This window comes from Bolinopsis microptera, chromosome 8 (assembly GCF_026151205.1).
Source record: "Bolinopsis microptera isolate Bmic1 chromosome 8, MBARI_Bmic_1.0, whole genome shotgun sequence".
Taxonomy (NCBI): Eukaryota; Metazoa; Ctenophora; class Tentaculata; order Lobata; family Bolinopsidae; genus Bolinopsis; species Bolinopsis microptera.
Genome location: NC_087079.1, coordinates 11,965,390 through 11,979,990, shown reverse-complemented (window position 1 = coordinate 11,979,990; position 14,601 = coordinate 11,965,390). Strand labels below are relative to the sequence as shown.

Here is a 14,601-nt window from a genome sequence, read left to right as displayed (position 1 = left end):
CTGTTTGTAAGCAAGTTAATGGTAACTGCAACTGATTGAATGATTTCTCTTTTACTTAAGGTTGAAGGTTATACGTAGTTGAAAATGGAAACTATAGAAACGTACTGAAGTTACAATATTTAGAAAACATTTAAATACATAGGTCACAATATCTACATAATATTATTTATATAATATGTCCATATTATGACGTATCACACTATTATTACATTCCAATTAAAACGATTAATAATTTATTTTTGTTGATTCTTCGTTTAACACTTCCTAATCTGATATATATTCTTTATAAAATGTACCGTACCGTAATTTAATGTATTCAGTTCGTCAATCACACTTGCAAAAGCCATTAGCTTGTAAAGAGTACTTTACAAGTTTTTGAAACTTCCTACTTTTATCAATCAGCAGTTAATTGATAGCACATTAAGATCATTATTCACATATTACAAGCTCTGTTCAGTGTTCATGTCTAACTGAGCTACTACAACTAGTAAAACTACAATCTAGAAGACAGCCTCTGTACTGCAGCCTCCCTACTCTATATCTGGAATTAGACATCATCAGCTTTAAGAGTGACTCACAGTTACTCTCATCACACTTTCTACAATCTCATGTAACCACATTCAAAGCTGTGAATCTAGAAAATATCCTCTAAATAGTTTGTTCATGAAGGCAGCTAGTTGAAGTTTTTACCCCGTTTTACTGTCTCTACTTCTTGAGGAGATGTAACGTTTCCACACTAGCTGTATCGGGGTCTACCTTCTCGTAGCAGCTCATTGGAGAGAGGTAGTTATCAGAAAGGGAGGGGAGGGAACTAGAATCTTGTTGGGACGAGTGGTGGACTGTCTCCACTGAGGGGAATATTGTAGACAAGTCTGAGAAGGAGAGGCAGATCCTACTGTCTAGGTGGAGAGTGTTGTTACCACCTGGGGAGGGGTGGTGTATCCCCCACCCGTACCCCTCCTTCACCACTTGGTTCCAGGTCATGTTGGCACGCTCTGAGGGGGTTTCTGTTAGTGAGCTATTCGACCTGTTCCTCTTCATGTGGAGGTTATATCTTGTGGAGCTGTTTGCTTCCTCCCCATTCAGATTCAAGCTCCCACCTACTCCTCCTCTCCCTCTTCCTCCCTCTCTCATTTCTTCTTCTCCTCCTTCCTCGTCGTCCGAGTTCCTCATATCCTCCATAATTTTTTCTCGTACCTGTAAAAATTAAATATATTTTAGTGAACTTGCTTATTAAATACTTTGTGGTAGAGAATAACCCGTTTGAGGACCGCTTTAGAACGAAGGATGATAATAAAGAAAGGTACAGTTGTAAAACACACAGGGTCTCAAGTGGAGGCCTAAATCTAATTAGTTGCGGTTATGCAGGTTAGGCAGGTAGGTTAATACACAGGATCAAGCGGTGTAGAGGTGTGGTATTCGCTATAATAAGATTGATTCTGTGTAGAGTCATGCTAAAGATAGACTTGAGAAATAAGATTAGGTTATCTAGGCTGCATTCATATTCCTGATTTATTGGGATTAGAGTTTATACCTTCCGTTATATTATGGTCATAGCGAGGCAATATTATATTCGTGAACTATCAACTTTAAAATGTTAGTTTAGACCCTGTGTTTAATTTTACCTCATTGTTTTCCCTCTTTCTCTTGATGTCCTGGTAGTACCCATCAAACTTAGACATTATCAGAGGCATTGGTATGGCAATGAGAGGGAGCCCTAACAGAGCTAGTGCTGCTCCTACTGACTTTCCTCCTGGAGTTATTAATGTGAGGGGGGGGGGGTACAAATACTGCTTAGAAACACTACAACTTTTCTGACAATTCTAACTGAAACTAACCTGCAGTTTTGGGATAGATATCTCCATAACCAACTGTAGCAATAGTGATAGTGCCCCAGTAGATGGCATCGAACACACTAGAAAATGTTCTGAAATGATCCTTATCATCATCTGCGTCATCCTCCTCGATATAATACGCTAAAGTAGCGAAGATGAACGTCACTAGGAAGATAAGCACCATGACCTGAGCTAGGTCAGCTAAGGAGCGCTTCAGAGCAACTCCCATTGAGAAGAGCAGCTCAGAGTAGCGAGCCATGTTGAACAGCCGCAGAAAACCACCTATCCGCACTATGGCTATCAGTCCTATTATCTTATCCTCTTCTGTTACCTTTAGGTACATTCCAAAGTCTACCATGAAAGAGACGATAACTACAACGTCCACAACAGACATGAACTGCAGGAGAAAGTTCTTCTTGTCCGGTGCTATGAGGAGTCTTAAGATGAATATACCCAGGAACCAGATAATACACATAGACTCACTAGCAACTATCTGTACTTGATTGGAACTACCTTGCAGTGAGTTCTCAGTTCTCAGACACTGCAGAGTAACAAACACTATTGTCATCCCCACGTCAAACACGGCCAGAGCCTTCCAACCAATAGTAGTGGTATCTTGTACAATAGCGTGCACTCTTTCGAGCAAGTCAGATCTTTGTTTTGGAGGTCGGGTTTTGCGGGGGAGAGAGTCCTGATCATCCACCATGAAGTAGTTGAGGAGCGGGAGTTTGAAGAACTTGGACTCTTCCAGGAATATATCCTGCTCTACGTTGATGGGCTGTATCAAGCTACCTTGACTCTGGTAGAAGTACAGGATAGACTCGAATGATTGTCTACATCTGTGGAACACCAGAGCTTGTCTCTCTTCGTCCCAGTACTTTGCTCTCTTCTTAACGTTTCCTAACAGGGTATCAGGGAATCTCTGCAATGTTTCTTCAAGTGTTTTAAAGTAATATCCAGACACGTAAATATTGACATAGTTAAAGGATTTCCTGTTGTAAACTGCAGGAGAGGACCCGCTGAAGATAGGGTCTTGTTTAGAGTTGTCTCCTAGAATCTGCTGTTCGGTCTGTTTATCCACGTGGTTGAGAGTGGGATACGAGGTTGAGCGAGGGAGGGAGGGAGGATTCACTCTGTCTGTATTCATAACAGGGGGGAGATGGTTCACTATATCCATTACTGAGGATTATGTGGTGAGCAAGCGAGAAATATCCACATTATGTAACTAATACTGTAAAATAACGGATATTTGGTATGTGATCCTGAAGAAAAGAGATCTAGAAAGAGAAGGATACGTATGGGGAAGAGGACAGAGGCACAAGGCAGGCAGGGTAGGCAGTACCTGCAACTCACACTAGTAACTACTGACAAAGCGAACAAAAACAAGTATAGACCTCCAACGTGATGTAGATCAAGCCGTGTGTGTGTGATTTGTATGATAACATAGTAGTAGTACGCTACATAGTAGTATAAGGCTACATGTATCTAGTAGCACGATACATGTCTACATTCAGAGACCTGCTGCATGTCCAGGCTTATTAATTAACCAACAGAAGAACACTAACCTGCAAAGAGAGCCATCCTCAACTACAACTACTACTACTACTACTACTACTACTACTCCCCAAATGAGAGTATTCTGGATTACTATTTCCTACTGGCTTTATCGGACTGAGACCAGCATTCAAATGATTTTCTGTTAATTTTCTATTGTGACCAATTCTGACGGTGGAATAGTGAATTGTCTTCAATGTCATTGTGATGAGGATATATTTTATTAATATCATATATTTGTGTTATTATTATATTGTTGCGAACTTCGAGCCATCGTGACTGAACCTAACTAAAGAAAATCGGTATAATTTGAAGGGAGTTATAAGAAAGTTAGCAAACAAGGTCTGTTAAAACCAACAGTAAGAACAGTGTTAGAAGCAATGATCTGACTAACAAGGGTTGTGAGCATGAGGGGTCCTGGTTTTAGGCCGTTTTCTGTCAACAACGTTCCGCGAAATCACAAACACTAACTATTTTACTATTCTTGGGCATTCTTAAAACACAATTATTAAGTTTTGAGGTGTAAAATATTTTAAAGAATGTGTTAATATTTGAGGCGCTGGATTACAGCTGCATTTCCAAGGGATCTTTTGTAATACATTGTCAACAAGTGAAAATATCGAGACTAAATTTATCGACTGCAATCACAAATGTATGTCTAACATAATCCTGTTTGATAATCCTATCATTGTGACTATTATTGTGACTAAAAATCATTAGATCCTTATAATTGGGACTGACAGTGGTCTCTTAACCACTTTATCGCCCAGTGACTGTCCTATATAGATACTACTAATACTACAAACTAATACTACAAACTAATACTTAAAACTAATACTAAAATCTAATACTACAAACCAATACTACAAACTAATACTACAAACTAATACTTAAAACTAATACTAAAATCTAATACTACAAACCAATACTACAAACTAATACTACAAACTAATACTACAAACTACTACTACAAACTAATACTACAAACTAATACTACAAACTAATACTACAAACTAATACTACAAACTAATACTACAAACTCATACTACAAACTAATACTAAAAACTAATACTACAAACTAATACTACAAACTAATACTAAAAACTAATACTACAAACTAATACTACAAACTAATACTAAAAACTAATACTAAAAACTAATACTACAAACTAAATACTAATTGAGTTTGTAGCGTATATATGACGCTTTGCCCTTGTAGAGGTTGGTGTTATACCGGGATCTTGAGGACTAGTTCAAGTACTTTTTTAGGCGTCTAATACAAAGTGATACTCGTTATATTAGTTTGACTTCTTGAAAGGTAAAGTCAACAAAGGCTTTTTAGAATATGGGAACTAAACACAAGTTCATTTGTATCTCTCAAAACGGTTCAGACAGACTTATTTTACAATCGTAGCCACGGACGGCTATGGAGGTGAAAGACGAAAGTAGTGTCATGTGAGTCGTGTTTCTCAATTGTCATTGGCTGATGTTAAGATAGTGTTAGGACGGTGAAAGGTAAAGGTAGGTACTTAGTCTTAAGGTTTCTGAGAATGAATTCGTAGGGGAGGTATTACTAATAGGTGTGAACTTGAAGTGTTGAAACTTGTAGGCAATGCTTTGTGAAATTAGTATGAGTTTATTTGAAGCCGTCCAGGAATAAAACATGAAATATTAGAATTAAAATTAAGAAATGAAATTATATGCTCTACAATCTTCCGTTCAGAAATTTAGTAAAATTTAAGACCCTCCAATAATTTAGTAAAATGTATTAGGATTATAAAATAACAGGTATTACAGTTGATGTTTTTGCAAAACATCAATTAATAAACATTTAAAAAAATTTAAACGAGTAAAACATACGAAAATGTTAGTGTTTTATACTGTTAACTTAACCTTCGATATCGATTCGTTTCATTTCGTAAGTTAACTTCTACACGTATACTTCTATTCGTCTTTCGTTTTAAATTCGTTCTTGTTACACAAAAATAAATTCGTTACATTAAATAATCATGTGATTCGGCTCACTGATCATCCAGGGTGCATTAGGCGCCCTTTCAGATTAAAAAGTTTAAATAGAAAAATTAATTTAGTCCAAATCGGTATCCGTTTCAGAATCCGAGTCTAACACATTCATCTTGTAGGTAAAGGGTGCTGGGTGATTGTTAGTTAATACTCATTGCGTTTTAGGAAGTAGGCTGATTAGTAGTTGCAATGAGTATTTTGAGAGTTGGAATTCGAAAAGGGAGATTAGGAATATTCAAGGTCCGCAAAAGTGCTTGATATGATTATGGCTTTTTTAGGAATGTTCACAAAAGAGCAGTTTCAAAGCAACATTCTCGAAATTAGCGCCTAATTACGAAAAAGGATTGTTGTCCGATTAGTTAGTTTTTACCAAATGAGGTGTCTAGACATTCATTATTAGGTATAGTGAAGACATTTTACGGTTTACAGGTGATAGGAGACTATAATAGAGGTACTGTGGGTACGGGAAATCGGTGGTAAAGTTACAGAGCCATGTGCGTCTGGCGCGGGTTTACTGACCACTCAGGGCGCCAGCTCCTTGTGACAGCAAACCTCTACACATGGTGACTCCGCATTACTCGAGATCAGACTTATTTAGCCAGGTCACTGATTTCCCGATGGCCGATACCGACATTTATCACAGTCATTTGGTGTATGAATAAGTCCATTGAGATAAGACTTTCTTGATGCACCACGGATCCCTGTAGTACTTTCTGAATTTACGGTAATGTTTGATGGAAGGAGATAAAGGTTTCAGGACCAATACCTTGTCACCTCTTTTGTCTGTTCTGCGGAACCTTCTCGTTTTATCGTGAAAAGTCTTGTGGCGTATTTGACTTACACTAATGTTGTTTCTTACGACATTGTACAAGTCTTTCATATCGTGGTACGTGGCTGGAGCGAGATGAGCACCGGATTTATAATATACTGTGCTATCGGTTTTTAGGGATGCATGAGGATCAATAGGGGTATCAGAGTTCCTGATTGGAGTGGAGTCCTGTTTAGTGGATTCCTCTGATTCGGTATCCATTTTATCTTCGTTGTTAGTCTTCACTTTGTTCGCAACGCATATAAAGTAAGTTTGTGTAGGGAGACTTTCGAAGGCAGTATGGTTCACCAAAGGTGACTTTGATAGGCTTTTCTCTCTCAAAGCCGGGTTATTTTCTACAGCATGTTGAGGGAGAGGTTCTTTCTTGAAGTTATTCTGTTTCTTTGTGTGCGTGTCTGCAGTATCATGCTCTTTTTGAGATTTAAGGTCAAACATTAATATTAAATCTTTGACGCTGTATTGCGGCTTAGTTTCAAGGCTCGAGTCTCTTTGGACTCCTGGAGGAGGTGACTTTCCGACAGGAATAGGTGATTCTGTGACAGGAGAGAATAATTCTTTGACAACAGAAGGTGGTTCTTTGACAGGAGAGGGTGGTTCTTTGACAGGAGAGAGTAATTCTTTGACAACAGAAGGTGGTTCTTTGACAGGAGAGGGTGGTTCTTTGACAGTAGAAGGTGGTTCTTTGACAGGAGAGGGTGGTTCTTTGACAGTAGAGGGTGGTTCTTTGACAGGAGAGAGTGGTTCGTTGACAGGAGAATGTGATTCTTTGACAGTAGAGGGTGGTTCTTTGACAGGAGAGAATAATTCTTTGACAACATAAGGTGGTTCTTTGACAGGAGAGGGTGGTTCTTTGACAGTAGAGGGTGGTTCTTTGACAGGAGAAGGTGGTTCTTTGACAGGAGAGAATAATTCTTTGACAGGAGAAGGTGGTTCTTTGATAGGAGAGGATAATTCTTTGACAGGAAAGGGTGGTTCTTTGATAGGAGAGGGTGGTTCTTGGGAGTTGGGTGGTCTTTCGCAAAGATTAGCAATGAAGGAATAGTTGCTCACCGTCTTATTATTAAAGTCTAGGATCATCCCGTACTTTTCGAAGAAGATTTGTCCTAGAATACACTCTTCTTTCATTTTAGATGTAACCACAAGATCTATTTCGAAAACAGTTCCCTTAATAATGACATGAGCACCTCGAATGACTCCTAGAACTTGTAATGGCATACCCGTTATCCCTACTAGTTTGAAAGTGGCGTTTTTAACCAGGTATAAGAGATTATGTTTTTTGACGAAGTCTTCGCTTACTAGGTTCATAGAGGCTCCAGTATCTGATTTGATTTGAAACTTTTACAAAATAGCAAGTATACAAATGTACAGCAATTCGAACAAATATATAAAATGGGCCGAAATGTATAAATGCTAAAAAGCGTGGGTCAGTGAAACAAGTACAGAGGACAACTTTCAGAACAGAAGTTTTTTGGCCGCCCAAAGTCTCAATAACATCACCTCCACCTAGTAATAAAATTATGAAACGTGAAAAGTGTGAAACAATCAAATAATAATGTATTTATATAATATAATTGTCTCTCAAATACAGATAACGTCCGTAAACTCTTAAAATACTCCTACAAGTACATATTATACTGATCGGTGTCCGAGAAACATGAATTACGTCATCATGGTGCCTTCTTAACACGGCTACAGACCTTCCCGTTACAGATGTAGTGGTCGAGATGAGTCTGTTCAGCCCTCTTCTTCTTCAGGTCAGTTACCACGTTCTTCCTTGTTGCACGCTCTTCACTGGATCTATCAGGACAGATCCATACATCTTTGTGTGCATCAGCCATCCTCAGTCTCCCTGTTTTCATCAGAATCTGATGAACTGCTGTTGAGCTTGGGACGGTGATCTTGACTGGTCGGATAGCCGTGATACCTGGCCTCTTCCAGCCGACTCTAGTCGCTTCAAAATGAGGTTTCTCCCCGATCTCCTCCAATACTGCCGCTACCAGAGCTGAAAGCTGTTCTCCATCCTCTTCTTTCAGTCCAAACACTATCAGATTCTTGCTCCTGTCCTCCTCTGCAGCCACACTCTTCATAACATTCTTCAGAATTTTACTGTTGCAGACCGCGCCATTTGTGCTGTTCTTTTGTACAGCGGCACTGTAGCTCTTAATCCCTGTCTCCACCGTTGTTTGTACTGTCTCTTCAACTGACGTCTTAAACAACTGTAGTTGTTCGTCCTTCTGCACTAGCAACTGGTCCTGCAACCTGACCATCTTTTCCTTGTCTGCTAGTGCTTCCGTCTTGAGGCACTCAACGATTTCCATCATAGCGCTCATCTGACTACTCTGCCGTCGTACGAGGTCTGCTGCTTGCATAACCCATTCTGCCATATACCTTTTATAGATAGACGGAGACATGAGAATTTCTTGGTCCATATCTCCACGAATTTCGAAGTTTTCTAATTTCAGTAGACTTGCCATCGAAGTGAACCATCTATCAGCACAGCCCTCTACATCTTCCTTTTCTTCATAGTTGAAATCCTTGAGTTTCTTCTGAGATCGGGTCAAATGTAGATCATCCTCCGTGGTGTACATTGTATAGTAATGTACAAGTATACACACGCAAAGGCTTACTACGCGGTAGCAGCAAACTGAACTTATCGCAAAGTTACAAAAAAAAAAAAAAAAAAATCTAGGAGAAAGGTTGTACGGATGTCAAATATGGAAGCATCTAGATATACATATCCATTGCACGAATTCACAGATGTGTCATGTTTCAGCGTATGTGGCGATAGCTCCTCCCTCCCTCCAGGGGAAGGGTAAACTAGTTTTTTGGGACTGTTGAGGTAGTTTTGGAGTAGAATCTGCCGTTGCTAGCAGCATCTTGAGTATTACAGTTCCATTCTTGCACTGGACTTTGGTCGTAGGGTGCCGGTCCATAATCAGAATATGCATTTATTCCATTGTACGGGAGGTGTGGATTAGTACAGTGGTTGGTGGGTGAGTCTGGTGAGAGCTGTCCAGGTAACTGAGCTTCATCGAAATGTACTCGAGCATCCTAGTTTGAGGCGTAATTTCTAACGTTCGTTTCAGATAGTTCTGGTCTGGTGTGGTTGCCTTGTCCCGGATACCCTCTAAATTCTGTTTCACTGTGGTATCCTCTCTGTGATTGAAACCTACTTAGGTCACTAACCCGGTTTCTGCAATTCCGAATTATGTGCCCAGCCATTCCGCAATAGTGACACGAGAAATTTCGATGGTTCCGGTTGGGTGGACTGGAGCGAGGATCTTTTAGTGGACAGTCGATGATATAATGCCCCGGTCTCTGACATCCATAACAGATAACAGGGGGTCTTCCTGAATGTCTGTTATCTCTTAGATTGTCGTTGTAAGAGCTCTGAGGCTGGTTACTTCGTATGGGATTCGGGTCTTGTAGAAAGCGGATTGATGTGCAGTAGGGTGTTTATAGGGGTGGTCAGAGTTTTCATCGTTTGCGTATAATTCAGGTCTTCGAATGGGGTGCTGAGGAAGGAATGAGTTGTTACTAGCAGTATCTGCTGCAGCGGTTCTCTCGTTCTATAGTACCGATACTGTGATATCATCGCCTTCTTTGAGAGTGGATCTGGCTCGATAAGCGCAGTCCAATTTCACCGCTACCTCGAGATTTCTGGCAAACGTGTTGTCTGCGTTCCCTATTAGGACAATAGAGATTTCATCTCGGAGAACTCCACCCGAGAGTGCGTCAATCAGAGCTGATTCCATGGCTGCTTGGTTGTCAGAACGGTAACCGAGTCTTCCCAGGTCTCGTAGCCTCTCACCAAACTGGGCCACGGTCTCGTCAGCTCGTTAGATTGCTTTCTTCAATTCGAACCTTGCTTGTACTGCTTCGCGAGGAGAACTTAGAGCCCTGATTACTTCGTCTTTGAAGGTGTTCCAATCATCCTCGGTAGCGGAGTCCATAGCTAGAACTATAGCTAGAGACTTAGGGTCCAGATAAGTCTGAAATGATTGTACAGCGTTTGCGTCCTTTAGTCCAACGACTCGCCTAAAGGGTTCGAAACATTCGAAGTACGCAGTGATGGAGGTTTTAGCAGGGTCAAAAATCTCTGGTCTTCGAGTTCTAGCGACGCCTGCTCTGAAATCCACCCTAGCTTGTTCTACCGCTGCGGCTCCTGCATTTCTTGTAGCAGTCTCAATGAGGTTTCTTACTTGGGCTTTCTGATCTTCGGTGATACCGAGAGCTTCCACGGTTGCCATGTTCGGTTAGAGATTTTGGTTACCGGGAATTAGAAACAAGATTCGAAGGATGTGACTTTGTTGCAGGGGCGGATGATTACAAGTTCAGTCCGTCTTGGATACAAAATGCGGTAGGTTCAGTGGATGATTAGTAGTAACTCGGATGTTGCTTAGTGATGAATGACAATCACAATTAGTTAGAATTTAGTTAATGTAAATTCTAAAAATATAAAGATTCGCACTGGTCACGTACTAAGAGAATTAGTAACTTAGCGAGATTAACTAAAACAAATCGAGGATCGTTTAGAAAATGACCTCACTGCACTGCCGTTAAGCTGAGTTCGATTAGTTGTTCCAAGCAAAAACAAGCAAAAACAAATAGTGCCCGGGTTCTCCACCAATGTAGAGGTTGGTGTTATACCGGGATCTTGAGGACTAGTTCAAGTACTTTTTTAGGCGTCTAATACAAAGTGATACTCGTTATATTAGTTTGACTTCTTGAAAGGTAAAGTCAACAAAGGCTTTTTAGAATATGGGAACTAAACACAATTTCATTTGTATCTCTCAAAACGGTTCAGACAGACTTATTTTACAATCGTAGCCACGGACGGCTATGGAGGTGAAAGACGAAAGTAGTGTCATGTGAGTCGTGTTTCTCAATTGTCATTGGCTGATGTTAAGATAGTGTTAGGACGGTGAAAGGTGAAGGTAGGTACTTAGTCTTAAGGTTTCTGAGAATGAATTCGTAGGGGAGGTATTACTAATAGGTGTGAACTTGAAGTGTTGAAACTTGTAGGCAATGCTTTGTGAAATTAGTATGAGTTTATTTGAAGCCGTCCAGGAATAAAACATGAAATATTAGAATTAAAATTAAGAAATGAAATTATATGCTCTACACCCTTGTCAGAGGGTCTATCATTATAAGTTTAGATTGAAATTGGCTAATCTCCTCTGAATTGAATACAAATAACACACGTTAGTGCCGACATTTCGCCTCCATGGCTTCTTCAAGGCGGAACAAAAACTTTGTTACATAGTGACCTGGTAAATATCCAAATTAATACATAAAACTCTGAGAAACATTAAAAATAAAATGGGAAGATTCTAAGCGGTAGAAAATTTTTCAAAGCAAAAGATAGATGTTAGGCCAAAGAATCTAGAACTGTCCAATATTTGAGAGCTAGACCAACGTACACAAACCAGCAACAAAGTAGGAAGCTATTTTTGTTGCTGGTTTGTGTACGTTGGTCTAGCTCTCAAATATTGGACAGTTCTAGATTCTTTGGCCTAACATCTATCTTTTGCTTTGAAAAATTTTCTACCGCTTAGAATCTTCCCATTTTATTTTTAATGTTTCTCAGAGTTTTATGTATTAATTTGGATATTTACCAGGTCACTATGTAACAAAGTTTTTGTTCCGCCTTGAAGAAGCCATGGAGGCGAAACGTCGGCACTAACGTGTGTTATTTGTATTCAATTCAGAGGAGATTAGCCAATTTCAATCTAAACTCATTAACTACAAACTAATACTACAAACTAATACTACAAACTAATACTACAAACTAATACTACAAACTAATACTACAAACTAATACTACAAACTAATACTACAAACTAATACTACAAACTAATACTACATACTTATACTACAAAGGGGGGGGGGGGGGGGGGTGTCACGTCCGTCTATGTCCGCTTGTCTCATAGAATCCAAAAAGGACAGGACATAGGCGGACATAGACGGACATAGGCGGACATAGGCGGACATAGGCGGACATAGGCGGACATAGGCGGACATAGGCGGACATTAATGGACACCTAAATTGCTAAATAAAATGTTCAATTTTTGCTGTTATAGGGGGATCATGTTTTGTGTCCGTTCGGTACCCTATATTAATTTCAAAACGGACAAAAAATAGAGCGGACAAAAATGGACAAAAACGGACAAAAATGGAAATAACATTTAGATGCTTCCTCCTCCTACTCTTCCTCCCCCTCCCCCTGGGTCTTCCTGATCTTCCTCAGTCCTTTTCCTCCTCCCCTCCTCAGTCCTCCTCCTACTCCTCCTCCTCGTCCTCAGTCCTCCTCATCAGTCCTCAACAGTCCTCCTCCTCCTGGGTCTGAGTCCTCCTCCTGAGTCCTCCTCCTGGGTCCTCCTCCTCCTCTTCATCCTCCTCCTCTTCCTCCTCAGTCCTCAGTCCTCCTCAGTCCTCCTCAGTCCTCCTCCTCATCCTTCTCCTCAGTCCTCCATCCTCCTCCTCAGTCCTCCCCCAGTCCCCCTCCTCCTCCTCCTATTCAGTCCTCCTCCTCAGTCCTCCTCCTCCTCTTCCCTCTCAGTCATCCTCCTCAGCCATCCTCCTCAGTCCTCCTCAGTCCTCCTCAGTCCTCCTCAGTCCTCCTCCTCAGTCCTCCTCCTCCTGGGTCCTCCTCCTCTTCATCCTCCTCCTCTTCCTCCTCGGTCCTCAGTCCTCTTCCTGATCCTCCTGGGTCCTCCTCCTGATCCTTCTCATCAGTCCTCCTTCTCCCCAGTCCTCTCCCAGTCCCCCTCCCACCCCTGCAGATTTCGTCGATTTCAGGTGCCGTCGGCACCATAAAAATTAAAAGCAAACATAAATATTTTCCCCTAAAATCGAACGCTTTCTGCGCAAAAAATTGACATTAAACATGGCTTCAAATCCAAATTTGAACCAGAGATTTTTCACTTCCTCTCGATAAACTTAATTTTCAACCCAAAATAAAGTCTCAAAGGGGTAAATTACTCAGGTCAGGATTGTAGGCAATGATTATGCCAAACCATACATTTTTGTAAATTCATTAAACTTTCAATTTAGCCTAAAACACCCTATTTCGCAAAATTTTTCCGGGGGGCTGCGCCCCCCTAGCCCCCGCCAATGTGGTCCGCCCCTTACCTGGACCCCGCTGGGGGCCGCGCCCCCAGACCCCTGCCACAGCCTGCAGCTTCGCTCGCCGACAGCCCCCCCCCCCCCCCCCCCAAAGAAAAATCCTGGCTACGTGCCTGAGCAAAATATAGGTTAAGGGCTTTTCAGATGATTTGGCTCCTCAACAGATACCGACGTACATAACGGTCAATATGTAGTTTAGGTTTACCTGGCCCGTAGGTTACGAATGTGCCCGAGGAGGAAAAAAAAAGCAAACTTAAGAAAATTTCTCGGGAACTTAAAAGTTCACCTCAAAACGAAATCTGCACCTATGCCCCCTCCTTCTCCTCCTCCTATTCAGTCCTCCTCCTCCTCCTCCTCCTCCTCAGTTCTCCTCAGTCCTCCTTCTCATTTCTCCTAAGTCCTCCTCCTGAGTCCTCCTCCTCTTCCTTCTGAGTCCTCCTCCTGAGTCCTCCTCCTCCTCCCTCTCAGTCATCCTCCTCAGTCATCCTCCTCAGCCATCCTCCCCAGCCATCCTCCTCAGCCATCCTCCTCAGTACTCCTCAGTCCTCCTCCTTCTCAGTCATCGTCAGTCCTCCTCCTCAGTCCTCCTCAGTCCTCCTCCTCCTCCTGGGTCCTCCTCCTCCTCCTCCTCCTGGGTCCTCCTGGGTCTTCCTGATCCTCCCCAGTCCCCTTCCTCCTCCCCTCCTCAGTCCTCCTCCTACTCTTCCTCCTCGTCCTCAGTCCTCCTCATCAGTCCTCAACAGTTCTCCTCCTCCCCAGTCCTCCTCCTCCTCCTGGGGCCTTTTCCTGGGTCCTCCTCCTCCTGGGTTCTCCTCCTCATGGGTCCTCCTTCTCCTCCTCAGTCCTTCTCCTCCTCCTCCTCCTCCTCAGTCCTCTTCCTCCTCTTCCTCCTCCTCCTCCCTCTCAGTCATCCTCCTCAGCCATCCTCCTCAGCGATCCTCCTCAGTCCTCCCCCTTCTCAGTCCTCCTCAGTCCTCCTCCTGAGTCCTCCTCCTCCTGAGTCATCCTCCTCAGTTCTCCTCCTCCTCCTCCTAGGTCCTCCTTCTGGGTCCTCCTCCTCCTCCTCCTCCTGGGTCTTCCTGATCCTTCTCCTCCCTCTCAGTCATCCTCCTCAGTCATCCTCCTCAGTCATCCTCCTCAGCCATCCTCCTCAGCCATCCTTCTCAGCCATCCTCCTCAGTACTCTTCAGTACTCTTCAGTACTCTTCAGTCCTCAAAATGTTTGTCCGCTA

The 14,601-nt window shown here is 42.0% G+C and overlaps 3 protein-coding genes across 3 annotated transcripts in view; 1 reads left to right on the top strand and 2 right to left on the bottom strand.

Annotated features, from left to right (window-relative positions):
* The window catches only part of LOC134819666 (zinc finger protein 277-like), a 324,811-nt gene that overhangs the window by 71,480 nt on the left and 238,730 nt on the right, over positions 1-14,601 (bottom strand). The gene's annotated exons all lie outside the window — the stretch shown is intronic.
* The window catches only part of LOC134819719 (uncharacterized), a 57,614-nt gene that overhangs the window by 4,465 nt on the left and 38,548 nt on the right, over positions 1-14,601 (top strand). The gene's annotated exons all lie outside the window — the stretch shown is intronic.
* On the bottom strand, positions 95-3,010 carry LOC134819720 (potassium voltage-gated channel subfamily A member 6-like). The gene is made up of 3 exons (XM_063829817.1): positions 1,839-3,010; positions 1,626-1,753; positions 95-1,197 (listed from the first exon to the last, which is right to left on the bottom strand). The coding sequence occupies exons 1-3, from the start codon at positions 2,980-2,982 to the stop codon at positions 706-708; spliced, it is 1,764 nt and encodes a 587-aa protein (XP_063685887.1). The 5' UTR covers positions 2,983-3,010; the 3' UTR covers positions 95-705.

Coding starts and splice junctions, on each gene's coding strand:
- LOC134819720 (XM_063829817.1), bottom strand. CDS start 2,982: ATGAATACAGACAGAGTGAATCCTCCCTCCCTCCCTCGCTCAACCTCG. Junction 1,754..1,838: donor TATCTATCCCAAAACTGCAG/GTTAGTTTCAGT, acceptor TAATAACTCCAG/GAGGAAAGTCAGTAGGAGCA. Junction 1,198..1,625: donor GAAAGAGGGAAAACAATGAG/GTAAAATTAAAC, acceptor TAATTTTTACAG/GTACGAGAAAAAATTATGGA.